Source organism: Carassius auratus, unplaced genomic scaffold (genome assembly GCF_003368295.1).
Source record: "Carassius auratus strain Wakin unplaced genomic scaffold, ASM336829v1 scaf_tig00214859, whole genome shotgun sequence".
NCBI lineage: Eukaryota > Metazoa > Chordata > Actinopteri > Cypriniformes > Cyprinidae > Carassius > Carassius auratus.
Genome location: NW_020527832.1, coordinates 41,945 through 61,552, shown reverse-complemented (window position 1 = coordinate 61,552; position 19,608 = coordinate 41,945). Strand labels below are relative to the sequence as shown.

At 39.2% G+C, this 19,608-nt stretch overlaps 2 protein-coding genes across 2 annotated transcripts; one reads left to right on the top strand and one right to left on the bottom strand.

The window, feature by feature from the left end:
• Nucleotides 1-699: 699 nt before the first annotated feature.
• On the bottom strand, nucleotides 700-3,349 carry LOC113093092 (endonuclease domain-containing 1 protein). Its single transcript, XM_026258939.1, has 2 exons — nucleotides 2,926-3,349; nucleotides 700-2,373 (listed from the first exon to the last, which is right to left on the bottom strand). Exons 1-2 carry the CDS (start codon nucleotides 3,214-3,216, stop codon nucleotides 1,774-1,776), a joined length of 891 nt encoding a protein of 296 aa, XP_026114724.1. The 5' UTR covers nucleotides 3,217-3,349; the 3' UTR covers nucleotides 700-1,773.
• A 1,196-nt stretch (nucleotides 3,350-4,545) lies between these two features.
• Nucleotides 4,546-17,972, top strand: LOC113093089 (GRB10-interacting GYF protein 1-like). Its single transcript, XM_026258934.1, has 26 exons — nucleotides 4,546-4,825; nucleotides 6,073-6,555; nucleotides 6,691-6,752; nucleotides 7,371-7,500; nucleotides 8,852-8,947; nucleotides 9,047-9,161; nucleotides 9,517-9,619; nucleotides 9,787-9,980; nucleotides 10,057-10,274; nucleotides 10,377-10,482; nucleotides 10,665-10,823; nucleotides 10,928-11,055; nucleotides 11,134-11,365; nucleotides 11,457-11,623; nucleotides 12,036-12,133; nucleotides 12,218-12,318; nucleotides 12,405-12,478; nucleotides 12,849-12,980; nucleotides 13,064-13,267; nucleotides 13,372-13,553; nucleotides 13,645-13,802; nucleotides 13,885-14,048; nucleotides 14,133-14,177; nucleotides 14,291-14,402; nucleotides 14,749-17,116; nucleotides 17,192-17,972. Exons 3-25 carry the CDS (start codon nucleotides 6,718-6,720, stop codon nucleotides 14,796-14,798), a joined length of 3,003 nt encoding a protein of 1,000 aa, XP_026114719.1. The 5' UTR covers nucleotides 4,546-4,825; nucleotides 6,073-6,555; nucleotides 6,691-6,717; the 3' UTR covers nucleotides 14,799-17,116; nucleotides 17,192-17,972.
• The last annotated feature ends 1,636 nt before the right edge of the window (nucleotides 17,973-19,608 follow it).

Here is a 19,608-nt window from a genome sequence, read left to right as displayed (position 1 = left end):
CTGGGAACTTCCAACGAGAGTTGTGTGTATATAAATGTGGTTGTCTCATTTACTCCAGAGTAAATCACACATGTAATAGTTATCATCTCCTTTTAACCAGCAGCTTTCTTTGGAAGAGGTAATCAGTAAAAGGAGGGAGAGACATGATGGTTCAGGAAAATACTGTGCAGAAACCTTATCACATATTACAAATGATTCTCTCTCTCTCTTTTTCTCCATATATGCAGGTCCTCTTTTCTGTAGAGCTAATCATCTCTATGGCAGTCTTATAAAATGTAAATCAGGTTATTCTATACTCCCCATCGCGAGAGAACAAACAGTCCTCAATGGAGTGTGAAGAGGTGATGAAAGAAAAAGGAATACAGAGATAAGCCTGTCTGTATGGAGTCTGTGTCCTGTGTGGACAAGGGATTAGGAAAGAATGGGGCTTCGCTCACCTCCTCTTTACGCCACTTTTATTTGGTTATCTGATATTACACAAGCTATCTAATATTCATGCCATTGTTAATCTTGCATGCACACACAAAAGCATCTTTTTCCTTTGAAAAGAATCAGTAGATGGTGTACTTATTAAATTGATCAAGCGATAGGAGTTTGATGCCAGCTTTATTTATTATATAATTTTGAAGCTCTAGAAAATATCCAAAACGCCTAGAGCTTTTATGTTATTGAGTCTTCATGTTCTTATGTTGTTAATTGACAGAACGTAGGCAAACAGAGAAGACTAAGTGGTCGATTTTTTTATTTGAGAAGAGTTTACAATATTCAGATAAATTGCAGTAAACATGCTTACAAAGTGAGAAAAGATTTAGCTGTTGCAGTCTTATAAAGAAGTTAATGGACCTAATAAAACCCCTAAGGCCCCAGATGATTATAGTCATTAGATCTCTCTCATTTCATCACTCTTTTCAGTCCTCTCGTGGACAAATAGTCTTAATTAGAAGATATCAAATATTTCTGGAACTGAAATTGGATCTTCATTCTACCAGTAAAGGCTAAAGGAAATGGATACAGATTTTCACCCTTCAAATGAAACAAACAAACAACAACAAAATGAGAGAGAGAGAGAGATAACAGGGTTATATCCAAATAAGTTAACATTTTTATATCCAGTCATTTTAATTTTTGCCCGCAGTCATACACAATTATGTAAAATGCAATATTCTTCAGGGGTCTAATGCTCAAAATCTTATTCAGTAGACCCTTAAAATTTAAATGTTATGCAGCGATTCTTTGTAGTTCTTCAAACTACAGGTTCTTTAAATCACACACACTTCCAATAAAAGGTGTGCTTTATGTGTGTGTGTTTAGAATAAAAAAAACTAATTATTCAGCAAGGGTGCATTAAAACGATCAAATGTGACAGAAAATTAATTTATAATGTTACAAAAGAAAAGATTGCCATAATGTTTTTCTTTTGAATCCTAAAAAAATGTTTTTTTTTTTTTTTTTACTTATTGTTTTTAAAGGATTATGTGACACTTTCAGACAGCTGATAAACGTTCAGATTTGCTCCCATGGGAAAAATTGACAAAAAACTTTATATAATATTTCAGAATTTTACTGTATCTTTCATGTAAACGATAAGAGATTTTGACAGAGACAGTCTTTCTCTGTCTCATTAATCTGTAAAATTGAATTGGAACCTTTTATTTAAGAGCATATTGCAGGATATTCATTCTGCAGAACAGTATTCTGACAGTTGAATGATGTTTGAAATTGCGTTTATGAATTTAGGCAAGAAGAACCAAGACGAAGGCAAGACGAAGACACCTAAGTCTGGACTTTCATTATGGCATCATTAGGCTCACAGTTCCCAAAGAAAATCTGAAACCTCTTGTCCACAAAGGTGTTCTTCTTCAAAAACTCTTCTAGTTGCTGCACAGACATCTCTATGACCTCCGCTCCTTCTTTCTCGTTGAGCCCATAGGCTGCAAAGGCCGGGAATTTGGATCGCTCATCAAAGGGGGCATTGTGATCGTAATCGATGCAGCAGTAGGCCGACCACAGGTAGGTGGGAACGGCCACGCGATTGATGTTGTATCTACGGATCATCCTGCCAGATGTGGTGACCCCCGTGACTATGTAGGCCGTACCGCGGCAGTAGTTGTTGAGTCGACGGCGGATGATGTGCTCGTGGTGTTTCCAGTGGCCCACGTTGAACTCGCGGACCTGTGGGACCACATTGGTGAGGGTGTACGTGGCTGCCTTGTCATCGGGGTGAGCCTGGTGCTCGTCGGGGTTCAAATGGCCTCGTTCGAAATCAACCATGTTTGAGTAGTCTTCCAAGACGGCCTGGGCGTCTGAAAAACTGTCGTGGACATCATCGGGAGGAAACGGCTGCATCTCACCAGAGTCTGATGCCGTGGAGAGCTGAACGAGTACAGAATATTTATGTAAAAAAAAACAGCAAGATTTTAAGGTTGTCTATTTTCAATAAAATATGCACCATATAGAAAACATATACAATTAGATATTTAGATTGTTTTTATTGTAAAGGTTTTAGGGTTAGATGTTTTCATGCTCTTAAACTAGCCATAAGACCAGCAAATCAGCTTACCCTGCTGGTATAAACAGCTTAAACCACCCTAAGAGGGTTTGCTGGTTTTATTTGGTTTAAAGTGGTCTTTCAGATGGTGTTTATCTGATTTAGTATTTGGCAGCTGGTTTTCCAGTCTTACCAAAGCATTTTAAGGTTTAAAACCAGCTAACCAACCAAGCTGGAAGACCAGATAAGTCAAATTAAGCCTTATAAAAATATATATATATGTATAAATAAAAATAAAAAACAATCAGCAGGCTGAGTTTTAAATAATTGCTTGAAATCTAACCTGTGCCTTGTTTTATGCATGAATCTACAAATGTTATGGATACTTGCAGTTTTACTCATTATGAGCGAAAAATGAGAACTCGACAGTTGGTTACCTGAGGCTCGAACATCCAAGGAACGTCGACCTTCTTGAAGCCGTCGGAGCGTTTGAAAGTGTACGCAGAATACACCGGGATGTGGTCCACCACATCATACAGAGAGACATACCGGGGCTTGCCGTTATAACGCTGACAGATCTTTTTAAGTGAGCGGTTCTCCAGACCCCGCGGGGGAGTGCCCATATACATAAACTCACGGCACTCGGGTGAGAAGTCATTCTGCACTTCTGAGCGCACAGTGACGAGCAGAAAGCAGAGAAACGCCAGCAAAACAGTCTGGTGATCCATTAGACTGAAATGAAACAGCTCTCCTTCAAAATCTCCTTTGAATAACTCCTAAGAAAGTGTCCTGGGGTGCTCATTTTCCATACTGCAGTGATAGTCAAATAACTGCTCGCCTCTCACCGACACACCTGAAGGTCCTGCAACTGAGTGGATATAAAAATAAAAAAAAAATCAAGATACTTTCAATGTAAACCCAACAAAAGACTTTTCTTCTTCGATATATAAACTACTTATTCTTCTTTCACTTGCCCCTCTTTAATAATAATAATAATAATATTATATATATATATATATATATATATATATATATATATATATATATATATATATATATATATATATATAGGCCTACTGTATAGAATTTAATAACACCTACACACAAATATATATATATATATACTCATGAAGTGATGATAATAAATGAAAATCTGAAGATTAAATTCGATACAGCTGTATATATATATATATATATATATATATATATATATATATATATATATATATATATATATATATATATATATTTATATTTGTGTGTGTGTTTGATAATAATACAGTAAATACATAACAGTAGGCTTTTAATAATAACAATACAATCGCTATAATTATAATAATATGTATCATTATTATTTAATTTATCATATTTATTATTATTAGCCTATTATTAACAGCAAAAACAACGAATATCATTCGAGTTTGATTATGTTGTTCGAGATGCAGTGAAGATATCGCACTCAGCAGAACAGAAGGGAAACAGTTACAGTAATATTAAATGCATGAAACATTGTATGTCAGATATACTGGGATTCATGTCAAACAGGTAGGCACTATCACAAAGTAAAAAGAGAATAAAAATCATTCATAAGTAGAAGGGAACAAGTCATTTTAACACATATACGAACAGGAAATTCAAATATTAACCAAACACTACGTGGGGGAAACATAAATACTGGACTATGTATGTTGTTTAACAGAGGAATCAGTGGAACATGTTATGATTACACGTACAGCATATGAAAGAGAAAGCGATCGAGATGAATTACAATCCTTTGCAGTTAAAGACATTTCTTTAATTAAGTAGTATTCTGAATGATGGTCCAAATACGGCATACTCTTCACACTCCATCACTGTAGGTGGCGGTATGCACCTATGAAGTTGGTTCGCAACCCGCCATAAAACCAAAATAATAATAAGATATGCAGTGATTCTGGCGCATGCTAAGCAGTAGGTGGCGGTAATGCGCTGTTGTAGTTCTCGAGCCGGCGTCAAACAAAAAGAAGAAGAAGAATTCGCGGTTCATTGGATGAATTTTTCACGTGGTTCATGTCCAACAGCCATTTTTGTAAAACACAAACAACAAGACGACCGAGCGAGACAGAAAAAAAAAATCTCATTGCGACCGTTGCAGATACCGGGGAAAATATATAAAGAATTCAGCATCGAACTCACACAAGGCGAGTGTTGAAAACAGAGACATACCAGTAGTTCAAATCATCGCTTCCCGCGAAGCACGTTTGTGCAAAAGGAGTGAGTTCTTTAAAGAAGATCCAACTCTGCAGAAAACAGTGAATGGCTAGTTTAGCCTAGCTGGCCAGCAGACTCGCAGAAGAGGTGTGTGCTAAATCATCTTCAACTTTTAAAGGGAAGTCTGCTTTGTGCATTTGTTGGTAATCACATTTTAGTGGTAATTGCACACATATGTCGTCGGAGTTTATCGCACTGTAGCAGATTGTTGAAGGGCTCGGTGTGGAGCAGAGAAGGCCTGCAGCGAGGCGCAGCGCGAGCAGATTTCAGACGTTACTTCTTCGTTTCCTGTTCTCTTGGTCTCCTTAAAACGTATCGGCCTTGTTTCGTTGTTTATAATTAGATTACTTTTTAACCTTCATTCGAAAACGCCTCTCAGTTTCAGGCGTGTTGCTTTATTTGTGTTGCATAACAGCGCGGTGTGTGTTACTCGCGTTGAGTTGTACTGTTGCTTATAGAGTCATGACTAGTTTGGAAAGTTCTCACACAAGGGTTTTGGATGTTTTTTGTTATTTAGTTCATTTTAGGCTTTTGCAAAACGTTACTAAACCCATTTAATCCCTCCACCAACTATTACCGAGTGTGACGTGTCTAAAAATATGTATATATTTTTTGTTTTATACACTGTGCGGTGAAAATTTTAAAGAAAGAGCAGTATGTCTTAATTTTATACGTATTTGTTCAAGTTTTGTGTGAATGGTCCATGACCAGAGCCGTTTCGTTTTATTTGTCTCTCTGAAAAGTATGCGTGTCGAAAATGCAGTACAAATAAAACTATTTTGCTATTTTGGTCCATGTAATATTTGAAGGGTCTGCTTCTAAAATTTCAAGGTAACTTGATCCAATAAAATGTAAAACAATTTAAGAATTTGTGTGTATTTTTAATGAAATAAAAAATAAAGATAAACAGAATTTATAAAGCACATTTTAAATATTAATATGTAGTGTTATAAAAAATAAAACCTTGCCACAAAAGGTTGAGGTTAAGCTAACTGAGACTAGTTATAGCACTTGCATGTGCTATATCTGATGCTTTCATTGTAAGTCACTTTGGATAAGTGTTTGCTGAATTACTTAAGCTAAATGAAATAGTTCATAAATAATGTTTAAGGAATGAGATAAAATAGTTTTTAAATGTAAAAATACTCAATCCAGCTTATCCATTAACACAAGGCCAAACAAACTGAATGAAAATGAATAATGTTGTTTAATGTGAACTACCCAAAAGTTAATTTGATCATTCAAATATGACTGGACTCTGTCTTATGGATGCGCTTGCATGTGTTTTGTACAAAAAAACAATCAGTGTTTTTTGTTTTTGTGTGTTTCTGCAGGTGTTGGGAGTTGAATGCTTGGCTATGAAACAATAATTCACAAAAAAATAAATAATAATATAAGTAAAAGAGATCAAGAATTGAGAGAAGTTAACCAGCAATAGTTACGGCATTACAAACTGCCCTGCAAGTTGTTTTTGTTTTTCAAACAGTAGTTGCTGTTATTTATGCTGCCACAAAGTCTAAAACCATAGTGTATTGCTTTTTCTCTTTAAAGTGTTTTCAAATTGCTGAATCTTTAGTTTTTTTTTAAGATCTGAAGTTACTGGTACATTAGGGTGGCATGCCGTCTTTTGGAGGTCTTATATCTGTCTAGATATCCATCAGCCCTTATCTCTTTGAAACTGGCAGCTATTGTAATATTCATACAGAGTTTAGATTTACCACCTCAGCACACAGAACCCCTGTACCGGTCCTGATAGAACCAGCTCGTTCCTGTCCCTCGTTCATACCGGTCCTTTACAGTCCTGTTCTGTGGACAAGGTACGCACTTCCCCATCATGAAGACATGCTTGTTATATCATTTCAATCTCACATTTTGGTGTGTTTCTGATTATGATAAATAAGATTCAGAAACCTCTGCTTTATTTTTTTATTTCATTTTCCTTTGGTTAACAGAAACCCTGAGCCCTTTGGACATAGAATATGACTGCTGAGACTCTTACCTTCGGTCCAGAATGGTAGTATGTTTTTTTCAGATAGTATGACTTTAAATTAACATGCTCATTCATGCATATGTGCATTTTTGGTCAGGAATTTAAAAAAGGAAATTAAAAAAGTTTTCATTTTCATTTTCTGACGTAGCTTTTAGCCAGAGAAGTGGTTTTTGTTACAAATCCCTCTGGCAAATAATTTTGGTTTATTTACTTGCCAAAACATATTTTACTTGAATTTGGCACTTGCCAAACAAAAAGCTAATTTTTTCTTCTTCCATTGATCTAATTAGATTTTTTATTTTATTATTATTATTCTTCGCCACTAAAAACCAAACCTAGAAACATTTAGAATGTGTTTTGGATAATCTGACTTTTCCCTTTATTGGTATTGCAGTAAATTAATGAACTGCCACATTATTTTTTCTTCTTCTTCTGTTCTACTTGCCTATACGTGTCAACAGGAGGAAACAGATGTTTCCCCTACTTGTGATTTTTTTTTTTTCATCTTTTCTTTTTTATATATAAATTAAAGCTCAATCTCTTCTGTCATTTTCTGCATATACACAATCATGAATCCAGAATGATCCATTGTTTTTAAATGGATGATGGAAATAATAACAACTATGTCTTGTTTTACTTCAGGCTCCGTGCACTATCCAGAGGGGGGAGTGTGACGTCCCCTCCCCCTTCCCCTGCAATGCCAAAGTCCAAGTTGGCCGACTACCGCTATGGCCGTGAGGAGATGTTAGCACTTTATGTCAAAGATAACAAGGTGAGGTGACTCATGGCTCCTGCAGTTAAAGTAAAATAAATGAAACCGAACAGTAGAGGTGTAAGCTAATATCAATAAACGTATCGAGATATTTTGTTTGGCGATACTGTATCGAATCTCAAAAAACAGAATATGGATAAAAAAAAAAAAAAAAAAGCTTTATGTTAAAATAAAAGCTTTCTTAAGAATACATCCTATTTTCAATATATCACCTTGCTTACAGTATCGTAACATATCGTATTGCAACCCCTGTATCGTGATACGTATTGAATCGCCAGATTCTTGCCATTACACAACCGAACAGGCCACCTGTATAAGGGAAGGACCTTTTCATTATAGTAGGTCAAGTGTTGATATAAGAGTCAGTAATTGTATGTCGATTACATACCTAATTGAGCAGTCCCTCCAGAAAAACGTGGATTTATTTTGTGATTGTTGCGGGCAAAAATCCTTGATTTTGGGGCACGTTTTCTTAAAAAATGCTATGGAATATGCGGGATATTTTTGCAATTTTATGCGATGAAATTGCGTGAACTTGCTAAAACTGCGGTTTGATTAAAAAAAAAAAAAGAGAGAGAAAAAAAGGTGATTCCCCCAACACCTTTTTCTCACTAGGCTGCTATCTTAATGTAAAGAGTAATTTGTATTACTTCCTATGATAAGCGAGCATACTAAATCACAGAATATTTAAATATCTCTTACTGCAACGTAAATTATTTTACATACTACTAATATAATTACAACTGTAAGTTTTTGGTACTGTTCTGTAAACAATCTTACAACTGTAAAGTTGCATCAACTCCTGAATGAAACTACAACAGTGTTAGTAGCCTAGTGAGAAGGGGGTGTTGGGGGAATAACCTTTTTTCTCTATTTCATCAAACTTCATCAAAAAGTTCTCGCTATATAATTTGTCTCCTCTGTCATGTAACAAATCGGGTTCTTTTGCGCTTATTTTTGTTGGCAAATAAGAATGATTTGCGCGCTTCAAGTTTCACAGCGGGGTTTGCAGATGATGTTCACGTCACGTAATTACGTCACTTCATAAGGTTCCCATGGCAATAGGGGGAAATAGCGCTTTACTTGTGTGAAGTAAACGCAACACGTTTCATCTTTCTGCTAATATATATGTGAGTTTTTTGCAACTAAAATACAGGGATTATGAAATCATGCTAGCCCCACATATTTTGCTTTCTTAAATTCTGTAATTTATGCGGCAAAAGAGCGGCGTATTTGAAAAAATGCGACCCCGCATAAATATGCGGCCTTTGGCTGATTATGCATTAAATCAAGCGATCGCATAATCGCGTTTTTCTGGAAGGACTGATTGAGATTTTGTTTGCGTGTTCAGATCCCTGAGGGCATGCAGGATAAGGAGTTCGCTGCTATCCTGCAGGAAGAGCCTCAGCAGCCATTGGCCTTGGTGCCCCTGACTGAGGAGGAGCAGGTGACTGATGCATATTGTAGTCATGGGTCAAATTTTGGGATATAAGTAATATTGATTGTCATATGTACAACACTGATTTTTATTTCCCTCACCTTTCAGAGAAACTTCTCCATGTCTGTGAACAGTGTGGCTGTGCTAAGGCTTATGGGTAAAGGAGGTGGAGCTGTGCCAGCAGGTGTAGCTAGAGGGCGTGGAAGCACTCGAGGTGGTCGAGGTGGGTTGTGACCAATGGTGTGAATTAATGCAGATGACATGTTTTTGTAGGCCAACCTGGAGGTTCATACTGGCACCCTTAACAAAAAACCAATAGGATTTTTCCACCAGCAGAAAATAAGCTCTGTTATCACCAAATGTTGATGGTTCTTACATGTTTTGTTCATCATGTTAATCTTCACAAATGATCAAAAATAATTATGAAGTTTGAAGCCTAAATACAATCACCAGAAGTAGTGATTATAATCAAAGCATGGATGTAAAAGAGAGCTTGCTTATAAGTAGATGGGTTTTCCAGTTGAAAATGGAATTATATACATCTTATAAAGTATTTCAAAATGTTGTTTGTTGTTCAGGGAGAGGCAGAGGAGAGGGTGGATTTTACCAAAGAAGTGTGGATGAAGAGGCCGGTTTTGGCCGAGGACGAGAGATGAACCGCAGTCAAAGTTGGGATGACAGGTGGATTTATACACAAAGTTTTATATACAATGTACATATTTGTCTGAATAACAATGTTTATAACATGCATCTGTATAACGTAAAGTCATCAAGACAGAATGAACAGTCTATCTCAGATTAGATGTCAGATATTCTGTTGTGCTGATCATTAGTATTTGCTATGTCAGGGGTGAGCGGCGCTTTGAAAAGCCTTTGAGGCGTGATGGTGGGCGTGGTGGTTTTGAGGAGGGAGTTGCAGGAGGAAGGAAGGACTACACGCGCTCAGACAGCGATAACTGGCGTATACTCCGAGAAGAGCAGGAGGACGAAGATGGGGCAGAACCTGGGGGAAGCTGGAGGATTGCTGGAGTCCGCCGTGATGGTACATTCACACTTTTATTATTATTTTATTTTCATTTTTCACTTTATTTTTTTAACTTGTCTTTAATCTCATCTAGACGGGGCTCCTCGTTCAGCAGGTTGGCGGGATCACGGTAGTGGGGATGGCCGTCGTAGGAAGTTTGACTTTGACTTCCGAGATGGAGAAGGTGGACGTAGGAGGACCGGAAGTGAGGGAGGAGAGGAAGAGCGAGATGGCCTGCCTGAGTGGTGCACCGATGAAGAAGAAGGGGAGATGGGAACATTTGATTCTTCTGGAGCCTTCATGTGCATAAAGGTTTGCTTGTCTCGCAACGCTTTTAAATACATTTCAGATGCATTTTTGCACATAACTGTTAAGTAAAGAGATGGATTAAATCAGGTTTGTGTGACCCTTTAGAAAAGCTCCAGAGATGCAATCCCTGAAGACCAGGAACTGGAATTTGAAGCTCTGGAGGAGGAAGAAGAGGGTGGTCAAGAGAAGAAGGACAGTCCTGCTGATAAATGTAAGTAAAATCGTCTTTTTTGATGTTGTATCCGGTATATTTAGCAGGAAGTGACTGTTCCCCTTTGTTCTGCATCTTTTGACGTGCTCTGACCAAAATTACTTGAAATGAACATTAAACGTTTAACATCCTACATTTCTCTAGCTGATGTATTTCCTAAACTCACCTCTCTTGTTTTTCAGCAGACACATGTGAAGCAATAGCTGTGTGTGATGGAGAAATAAAGTCATCATCTCTTCATGCTGTGTCCGCTCCTGCCCCTGTGCAGCCTGTTGCAGAGGAAAAGACTCTCAAACCCATACTCACTCCTCCTTCAAAACCTGCACCCCAACCATCTGAAGGTTCTCTATCTCTTGCTTTTCCTCTTTTTGTGCATTTTCCCATTTTGTTCCAATAACGTGCAATGCTAAAAGCTCTGGACCAAGACGTAAGTTTGTTCTTATAGATGCAGCTCCAGCAGGTGGCACAACAACTCTGATGCAGGGCTCCTCTCCTCCCTCAACCCCTGTTACTGACCTTCCAACAGTAGGGGGAGACACCGAGGAGGAAGATGGCATGAAGCACCTTCAGCAGGTCTGCGTGCTTGCTTTTTTGTTTGTTTTTGTTGCTCTAGCAATAGAAGGTCAATTAAAAAAGATCTGTCTTTTAAAGGAGGCTGAGAAGATGGTGGCGTCCCTGCAAGACACATCTCTTGAAGAGGAGTGTTTCACTCAAGCACTTCATGAGAGCCACATCACTGCGGCACACACTCGCACACACCCGAATACACACAAACTCTCTCACTCCACCTCACACACTCTCCCGCACTCCGCCAGTGCTCTGCCCCTGTCCCATGAATCCGCAATGAAGTGGTTCTACAAAGACCCTCAAGGGGAAATTCAAGGTGATTCTGACTACCAAGTCAATCTTGGAGGTTTTTTTAATTGTTCATTCCGGCATTAAATGGTGGGCTGTATTGGTTGTCTCTCTTTCAGGTCCATTCACTACAGTGGAGATGTGTGAGTGGTTTCAGGCTGGGTATTTCACCATGAACCTGCTGGTCAAACGTGGTTGTGATGAGGGATTTCAGCCCCTGGGTGAAGTCATCAAGATGTGGGGGCGTGTGCCTTTCTCTCCCGGCCCCTCCCCTCCTCCACTGCTGGTGAGGAACACTGTGAGATATCCAGAAATGAGTTTGATGATGCTTTGTGCCATGTATTAGTAACCACTCAGGGCTTTTTTGAAACGATGATTACACCATGTTCTTAAATTGTTAACCATGGTCAAATCAAGCACAGCCTTGAGTTGCTTTATTAGATTTATATTTATTAATATTTAAAATATTAAAGTGTGTATCAAGAGCTTTTAACCTTTTAGGGCAGTGCTCTGACATATTGAGGTCATGTTACAGATGACCCCAATTCGATTCCCTTTTAAGGCCTTTTCTGGATCTATTATTCTCCCATTTGACATTTCCTGACGGTTCTTTTCTCTCCAATCCTAAACTTGTGCAAAATAAAGTATTTTAGTTGGATGGAGATACAAATTTTTGTTCTGTTTTTCTGTTACTTTAGGGGAACATGGATCAGGAGCAATTGAAGAAACAATTCGAGCAAGCTGCCACTGCAGCCCTGTACCAACAACTTCAGATGAAAATTCAGCACATGAACAGGTATCACGCACTAGCAGTAAATGCATCAGCTGACCAGGTATATACTTGTGTTTTGGGTTTATGAGCGATGTGTTTGGGTCTCAGGTGTGGGGAGACTGGGATGATGCCTGGGATGAACAGGTCCATGTCAGTGCCAGACACCGGGCCCATGTGGGACATGCCTACCTCAGTCTCTCAGCAGTCAGGTACTACCAGATGCATTGATGCTTCATAATAGCCACTTTATTTTATGATGTGCTTTTGTTACAGCATTATATCTTCTGTTTTGTAGGCGGTGAGACCAGTCTGTGGGACTTAACCATGAGTAACTCCACTCAGGGTCCGACTCTTGAACATTTGCAGAAAGTACGTAACATGTGATCTTGAAAGTGCCTTCAACTTATGCTATAGTAAAGCTGTCTGTCCTGCTAGAGTACATTGATCTTGTCTTGATCAAGGGCTCATTGGTGACTAAATCCCAAAGCATTACTTCATTTTTTAGATGAAGGTTTAGCTGTGCATAGTCTGGATCTTGTCCAGTGTCTGTGCTATCACTCTCCAGAAGTTACATATAAAAAATAGTTTTGTACCGGTTTAAGTAAACTTCAGTTGACTTTAGCAGGACCGTGATGTCACCAATCAATCACTTCTCTCTGTGATCACATTTCATGTTGAATGAATGAACTTCACCCATATTGCTCTTTCGGTAATTGAGCCTTTGCTGCCCGTGTGTTAGCTCCAGCAGGAGAGGCGTGAAGCTGAACTCAGGAAGCGTGAAGAAGAGGAGAGGAAACGGAGGGAGGAAAAGCGCCGGCAGCAGGAGGAACAGAAGAGGAGAGAGGAGGAGGAGCTTTATAGACGAAAACAGGTGAGCGCATGGACACGTTGGGCTACAATGGTTGCACTTTTAGATTTTCATGATGTGTAACACAGTATGTTTGTGTTTTACAGCAGTGCCGTCAGCAGCAGGAACTGATTATGAAGTTTCTGCAGCAGAGCCAGCAGCAGCAGAGTGTGCCAGGGGGCGCAGGGTGGAGCGGAAGCCAGGCAGGAGCTCTGTCTCTGGGCAAAGCTACTGGAAAGAGCATGGGACTCCTGGAGCTGGAGGCAGAGAGACTTCACAAACTGCAGCAGAGAGCTCAGCAGCAGCAAAGGGTGAAAACATCTTGAGCAGTGAATTGTTTAATATGTATCCGAATGGCTGGCAAATAGTTTTGAGTTACAGTTGTTTTAGTTCATTATAACATTGTTTCGTTCAGCATGGAGGTTTGACAATGGGCCAGTGGAGTGATGGGCCATCTGGGATGTGGTCAGGAGCTGGCATGGAAGGGAAGGTCGGAGGTGGCAACCCTGCTATGGGCATGTGGGATGAGCCCATGAAGAACCAAGCCAGCCATCGCAGCATTGGCCTGAAGAACAGCCGCAGCAGTCCCTCTCTTAGGTAGACAATTTGTACTCACTCAATTGAACTTTCCAATTAAACTACTGTTTTTACACACAATGTTCACCCCAAACATCTCTTGTGTTCTCAGCGATCAATACATGCTGAATCGGCGTAAACGTACTGACGATGAGGACAGGCTTCTGAAGCTTCTTCAGGGGATGAAACCTCAAGATGGCTTCACCACTTGGTGTGAACAGATGCTCCACGCTCTCAACACCTCTGCAAATAACTCCTCCTCATTGGACGGTAACTGTCACATCTGCCGTTCGCATGTCTTCTCCAAAAGAAATGGAGATTAAATGTATCATGCTTGTATTTCTCTTGATAGTGCCCACCATTGTGGCATATCTGAAGGAGGTGGAGTCTCCATATGAAGTTCATGACTTTATCCGTATTTATCTGGGCGATACAATTGAAGCCAAAGAGTTTGCCAAGCAGTTCCTGGAGCGCCGTGCCAAACAGAAAGCGAACCACCAGAGACAACAGCAGCAGGTTTGTGAAGGACGGTTTGTCTTGTTTAACGTTTGTTCGATTCTCCACACTGGGTGAGTCTTAATGTACTGAAACTTTCCACAGCTGTCCAAGGAAGTCTCTGGATTAAACATGAACTTCCCCCTGCAGGTAGATTTCATAGCGTTTTACTGGGTTTATAAAGAAAACCTGCTTTATTATTTTCTAGTTTTCATTTTCTATTAGTCCATTGTTTAAAGTCTTCCTGGTTTTTCTTCTTACAGTCAATGTTCCAGGCAGCTCACATGAGTAAGGGCGGTAGCGTATACGACACTCAGGGAGTGAAAACGAAGAAAAAGCCTAGCATGATGCTCCATTCTGACCCCAGTATCCTCGGTTAGCGTGCACGCTCACATAAACACTCACAAACCCCTACTGGGTTCCATTCAGCTTTACCCATCAGCATGCATACATTACCCAGAATAACCCTTGAACTACTGTGTTTTTTTTAATCTGCATTCTGGTTCCTTGTCAAATTCTTGCTGTCTGGGTCATAGTGAGATCTTCATCTAACAAAGAGGATCTATTTGCTGATGTACTTATTGAAAAGCATTTTCTGCCCTGCTTCAAAGGGGAAAAGTTTATGAATTAGTCATTAGTATATTCCCAGATGGGACATTTCTTGTAGAAATTCAACCCTCAGACCTCTCAACCTCTGTTCTCCTGTTTCCCACCTCCGCAGGCTACTCATTCCTGGGGGGAGGTGAGCTGGAGCAGGTGGAGGATTACTGACCCAGCCCGTCTACTTGAGTTTACCTGAGGCCTTAAACCTGGAGCAAATCAGCAGAAGAATGTGCACTGCTCAGTGAGGGAAGGGGCGGGCAATATTTGTCCATGCCCCCTCTTCTCCTCTTTCTCCCTCTTTCTCTCACTCTGCACTGTGGGAGGAGCAGAAGGAGGTTATTGGGAGGTTCGGTGTGAAGAGGAGATCCTCTTCTGCCTCCCTTCAGTAAAGCACCTTACCCAAACCATGGCACTTTAATGTTTTCATATTTGAAATGGAGTTGTTTTTTTTTTTGTGTTTTTTTTTACGATGCAAAAATGTGTGAATATATTGTTGCATATATTATGTGTATAATATTTGTATGAATATACATACGAGAGGTAGGAACAGAGCGGTTTCCGCCGTATCAAACATGGAGGTTGAGAAACGTTGTTGGGGAGAAGTTGAGCGTCTCTCCTAAAAGACAAACACTGTTGTATTTTAATGTTCATGGTAAAGCTATAAAAATATGAAATTGAAAACTTGAAGATTTGCACTTGTTTAAAAAAGTAAAAAAAAAAAAAAAAATTAGGTTTTTTGTGAGCGCGTGTGCAAGAGATGAAGTCTGCACAAATTTTATTGCTTACTGACATGTATAAAACAAATGCCATGCTTTTATTTTGTTCAACACAATTTTATACTTTATTGAGTGTGTGCGTGAATGGACAGAAGTAGTGTTGCCGCTTTTTTGTACATAGGCTCTTAAAGAGACCGATAGGACAGTCAAGCTTTGCGTTTTACCCTCCAGTGTTTCAAAGTCTGACTGAGGTGCTGTTTGGCCCGTTTGGCTCTGTTCTAAGAGGGCAATCGGGATGTCTAGGTTTGTGTTTGATGTATAAATGTAGCAGCTCTGTTGTCTGTACACAAACTACTTACATTACAACTCTTCCCCTTTCACTCATTCTCAGTCCATGATGTGAAATGTTGCCTTCTGTCCAGAAAGTGTGTGTGTGTGGATGGATTCTGGGGCACTGTGATTCTGTATGTAAGTTGTTACTTTTTTGTTGCTGTTGAAAAAGGATGAATGATTTATTTTTTTATTGTTCTATACAAAGTATTTGAACTTTGAGTTGGAGCACTTTCTAGGCTGCTACCTTGTACTTTTTGATTTTTTTTTTTTGCCTCTTGAGGATGTTGTATTATGAATGAATGTATTCCAATACAAACTATGTATAACAGTGTATCTAAAGACGAGGCTTAAATGTGTGTCTGAGTGAAACGGGACACGCCTCACCATTCAGAATATGCCTGGTGTCAGAGGTCAGATTCTGGGATGCGCTTGGCCTGTATCAAGTTGACGGTCTCCGGCTGCTAGTGCTCTTCCAGAACTTTCTCACAGCACCCAGAGATTCTGTTCATCTCCCAACATCTTGATGGAAATGTTGCTCTGCTGTCTTGTTACTTGCGCTCTTGATACAGGGCCATCGAGAGCCAAGGATCTGCAGTGTGTAGCAGTAATTATTATTTTTTTTTTAAATACATGAGTTTTGGGATTGAAATGTTATGTTTTGCATCATAAATGTTTATTCACCTGAATCCTCTGAATAGGAAGAGACTACGGATCAGAAAAGAGGAGATTCCGGTACTTGACTAGAAGAGAGAACAAAAATTCCTGCTTTAAGTGTATTTGACTCTATTCTGACTGGATTATATTTTTGTAAAAACAAAAAGAAAAATAACAAAAGACAATGACTGAAACAAAGCACGGAGAGGTGGATATCAGCACTAACTCGTACGCCATTCTGGAGTCTGAAAGGAGTGGCAACCAGCTGCATTTAGTGCTACAGAGCGTGAGACACAGGGAATACGTGCGGATCCAGTTCATCCTCATACCTAAGGGATGGAGTTTTTTTGCATCCTTTTGAGCTGCGATCCCCACTGCTCTCAGCAACACTATCAAATGAAGGATATTCCTACAGCATTTGGGAAAAAAAGGTGTTAATTTTGAATGTTTGATTTAAAAAAAAAAAAAAAAACCTTTATGCCTTTTTTAGAAGATTACTGTGCAGAGAAACTCTCATGTGACGTGTCTATCAATAATATTTCTTCACAAACTTTCTTCCCTGCTGTGGGTTGAGGGGGTAGATGTGATGAATGTTTGGAGAGGAGATGAACTGAAGCAAAACTCTCCTCGGTTCTTCACGCACTTCACTTGAACTAAAATCTCAAGGACACAGACTTGTCATGATTGCATGTCAATGCAATGAAAAATTGAGAGTATTACAGCAATTGTTGACATTATAAAGTTCATGGATGCTTGTGAAACAGCTGAACTGCAATGAAGAAGGTGAGATGCGACAGATTGAGACTGAAAATTTTTAATTTACTTACGTTGTAGTTTAATCTGGTTTTTGTTTTTCAGTTCTTCCAGGATGGACGTAACCTAGATCTCCCTGCTGGGACCATCACACCCACCAGAAAAGGCATCATATGATGTCGTCGAACTGGATTTAGCAAGAGATCAAAACTCTTTCTCTACTGTCTCTCTCTTTCGTCCTGACAGCATAGAACGGGACCCACAGAAAGACTAGGTGTGTGCATGCATGTGAAGAGACTTTGTATGTGTCTGTACAAAGACACCCGTACATTCTCCCGTCTCGCTTTTGGGTGAGGTGGAGACTGGATGTCCTGTAAATAATGTAAATGACTTTGGTCCCCATTTGTTGAGTTCTGTCCATCTTAGGCCATCATCTTGGGTGTTTCACATGCCTTAACTGTACAATACAGAACTGCCCTGGCCAACATCAATGTAACACTCATGAAAAAAACAGCAAAGACTATATGTACACCACTCATCTCAAGGAATCTGAGGATATTTCCCCTTATGTTGACTTCACTCAGCATACGAGGTGTTTTCTATGTATTGTTGGTATGTTAACGTTCAAGTGAATAACTGCAATTATTGACGTGTACAGATAAAGGTTGAACTTTGGTATCTGCTGAAATTTGAAAAAGAAATTGTAAAAGTACAAAAAAAAAAGAAAGAAAAAAAGGTAGTTTGCCTTCCTCTACCAGTTCGGCATTGATTTTTTGTTTTTAGTTTTAAATGATTAGGTGGGTACCTACAGAACATGGGGCTTAGTTTTCTTTGCGAAGATCAAAATATGTTAAACTGAAAATAAAATAAAAAATTAAAAGCTGAATTTGTTTTCTGTCATTGTTACAATTATTGTTGGCTTAGACCTTCGTTGTTTAGTCTTAAATATAGTCCTATTTGACTGCTGCTTTGCTGCTGTTTTCCTCTATGAGGCAGTAAAGTCACACTTCTGCTTCACGACCTCAGGGAGTGTGTTACATTATAAAGATTCGAGGATAGTTAGATCTTGATTTCCTGTTGCCAAATGAAACTAACGTTACTAAAGATAAAAATCATTGCGCTTTCAATCACAGTGTTAGGAAACAAATTTTAGATTCATGTTAAGTCTGCACCGCATAAACCTCCACCATTTGATTCCCCAAGTATCCCAGCATCACTCTTTTGTACTGGTTTTGACAGGTTTTAGATTAGAAATAGGGCATAAGGTTTAACTTACACAAACCTTGTTCTGATGTGCCTCGAGCTGTTACCTGAATAAAGTTGAGGCAAAGTCCATGTTTCTTGGAAATACTGAATTGAATTTGACTCGAGACCTATTGTCTTCGCAGATTACATTTTAGTTATTTTGATTTGTTGGCCGTAAAGCTACAGTGACATTTAAGTTCAACAGTATTGAAAAATACTTCAGATAGGAGCTTTTCTCAAGACGGCATCTACAAACTCTCTCAGGTCCGCCAGTCACCAGCACGCGCGCGCGCGCACCACAGCTGTTGCCATGTTCGCTTATTATAAACAACTGAAAATAGCTATGTATTATTTAAAATTTAAATGTACTATTTAAATATAATATCTGTTATTTAATAAAATACGAATCGTGGAAGTTTGTAATTTAGCTGTTTTTAATCCAGACTGTATTTAATCTATATATTTATGTCTTGATAAATGAAATTACGGAGGTAGCTATGCAGTGACTTCCCCATAATTAATAAATAACTACTAAACCTTTAGAAATGAAAAACAGTGCTCGGCAATTTCGGTTAGGCTTGTTTGATCAGAATCGGTTGTTTGTTTCTCCTGGGATCTGGCAACAGTGCTTCCGGCGCGCGAGTCAAAGCGCCAGACTTCGCAGAGCAGCAGAGAAACGGAGAGCGCGAGCGGCACGCGTTGTGTCCATGGACTACAGGAATATCTCGTTTCTTGTCCCCAACGTTTCTGCATTTGTTGCAGTAGACTTTTATCGATTACTGCCACTTACAATGCCCTAAACGGGTTTTGTTTCTTGTTTTTCTTGTCGGACTGTAATTAATTGGGTAAGTAAGTGCTGGTGGACATCCTCACTGTTGTTTCAGGACTGGAACATCATATTTGCGTGAATAATTTGGATATTAGATGAGCGAAAAGTTCTGGACCTCTCATTTTGGACACCAGATGCGTGTTCTTCACCAGCGTTAAAAGTACGACCTATCTTTGACACCTTTGTGCATTGAAATATTGAACTATTTCTACCGAGTGGATGTTAATTTTCTCAACGGGAGTAAAAATACAACTCCGAGTCACTGACAGAAATGCTAATGCTGCGGTTGATGGAGAAATATTTCTAAAAAATCACCCGCAGTGGACCTGGCGCCCCGCATCAGTCTGCGTGCGCTTCGAAACATTTAACTTCACCCCATGTACAATCATAATATTGTTTGAAATCCATCCCAAATCAGATTCATACATTAACCATATGGCTTTGCCTT

Excerpts from the sequence above, each read along its gene's own strand:
- LOC113093092 (XM_026258939.1), bottom strand. The coding sequence starts at position 3,216 with ATGGATCACCAGACTGTTTTGCTGGCGTTTCTCTGCTTTCTGCTCGTC. Across the intron at positions 2,374-2,925 it reads CTTGGATGTTCGAGCCTCAG|CTCTCCACGGCATCAGACTC; the intron begins GTAACCAACTGT and ends GTACTCGTTCAG.
- LOC113093089 (XM_026258934.1), top strand. The coding sequence starts at position 6,718 with ATGACTGCTGAGACTCTTACCTTCGGTCCAGAATG. Across the intron at positions 10,824-10,927 it reads TGCACCCCAACCATCTGAAG|ATGCAGCTCCAGCAGGTGGC; the intron begins GTTCTCTATCTC and ends TTGTTCTTATAG. Across the intron at positions 12,981-13,063 it reads AGCTTTATAGACGAAAACAG|CAGTGCCGTCAGCAGCAGGA; the intron begins GTGAGCGCATGG and ends TGTGTTTTACAG.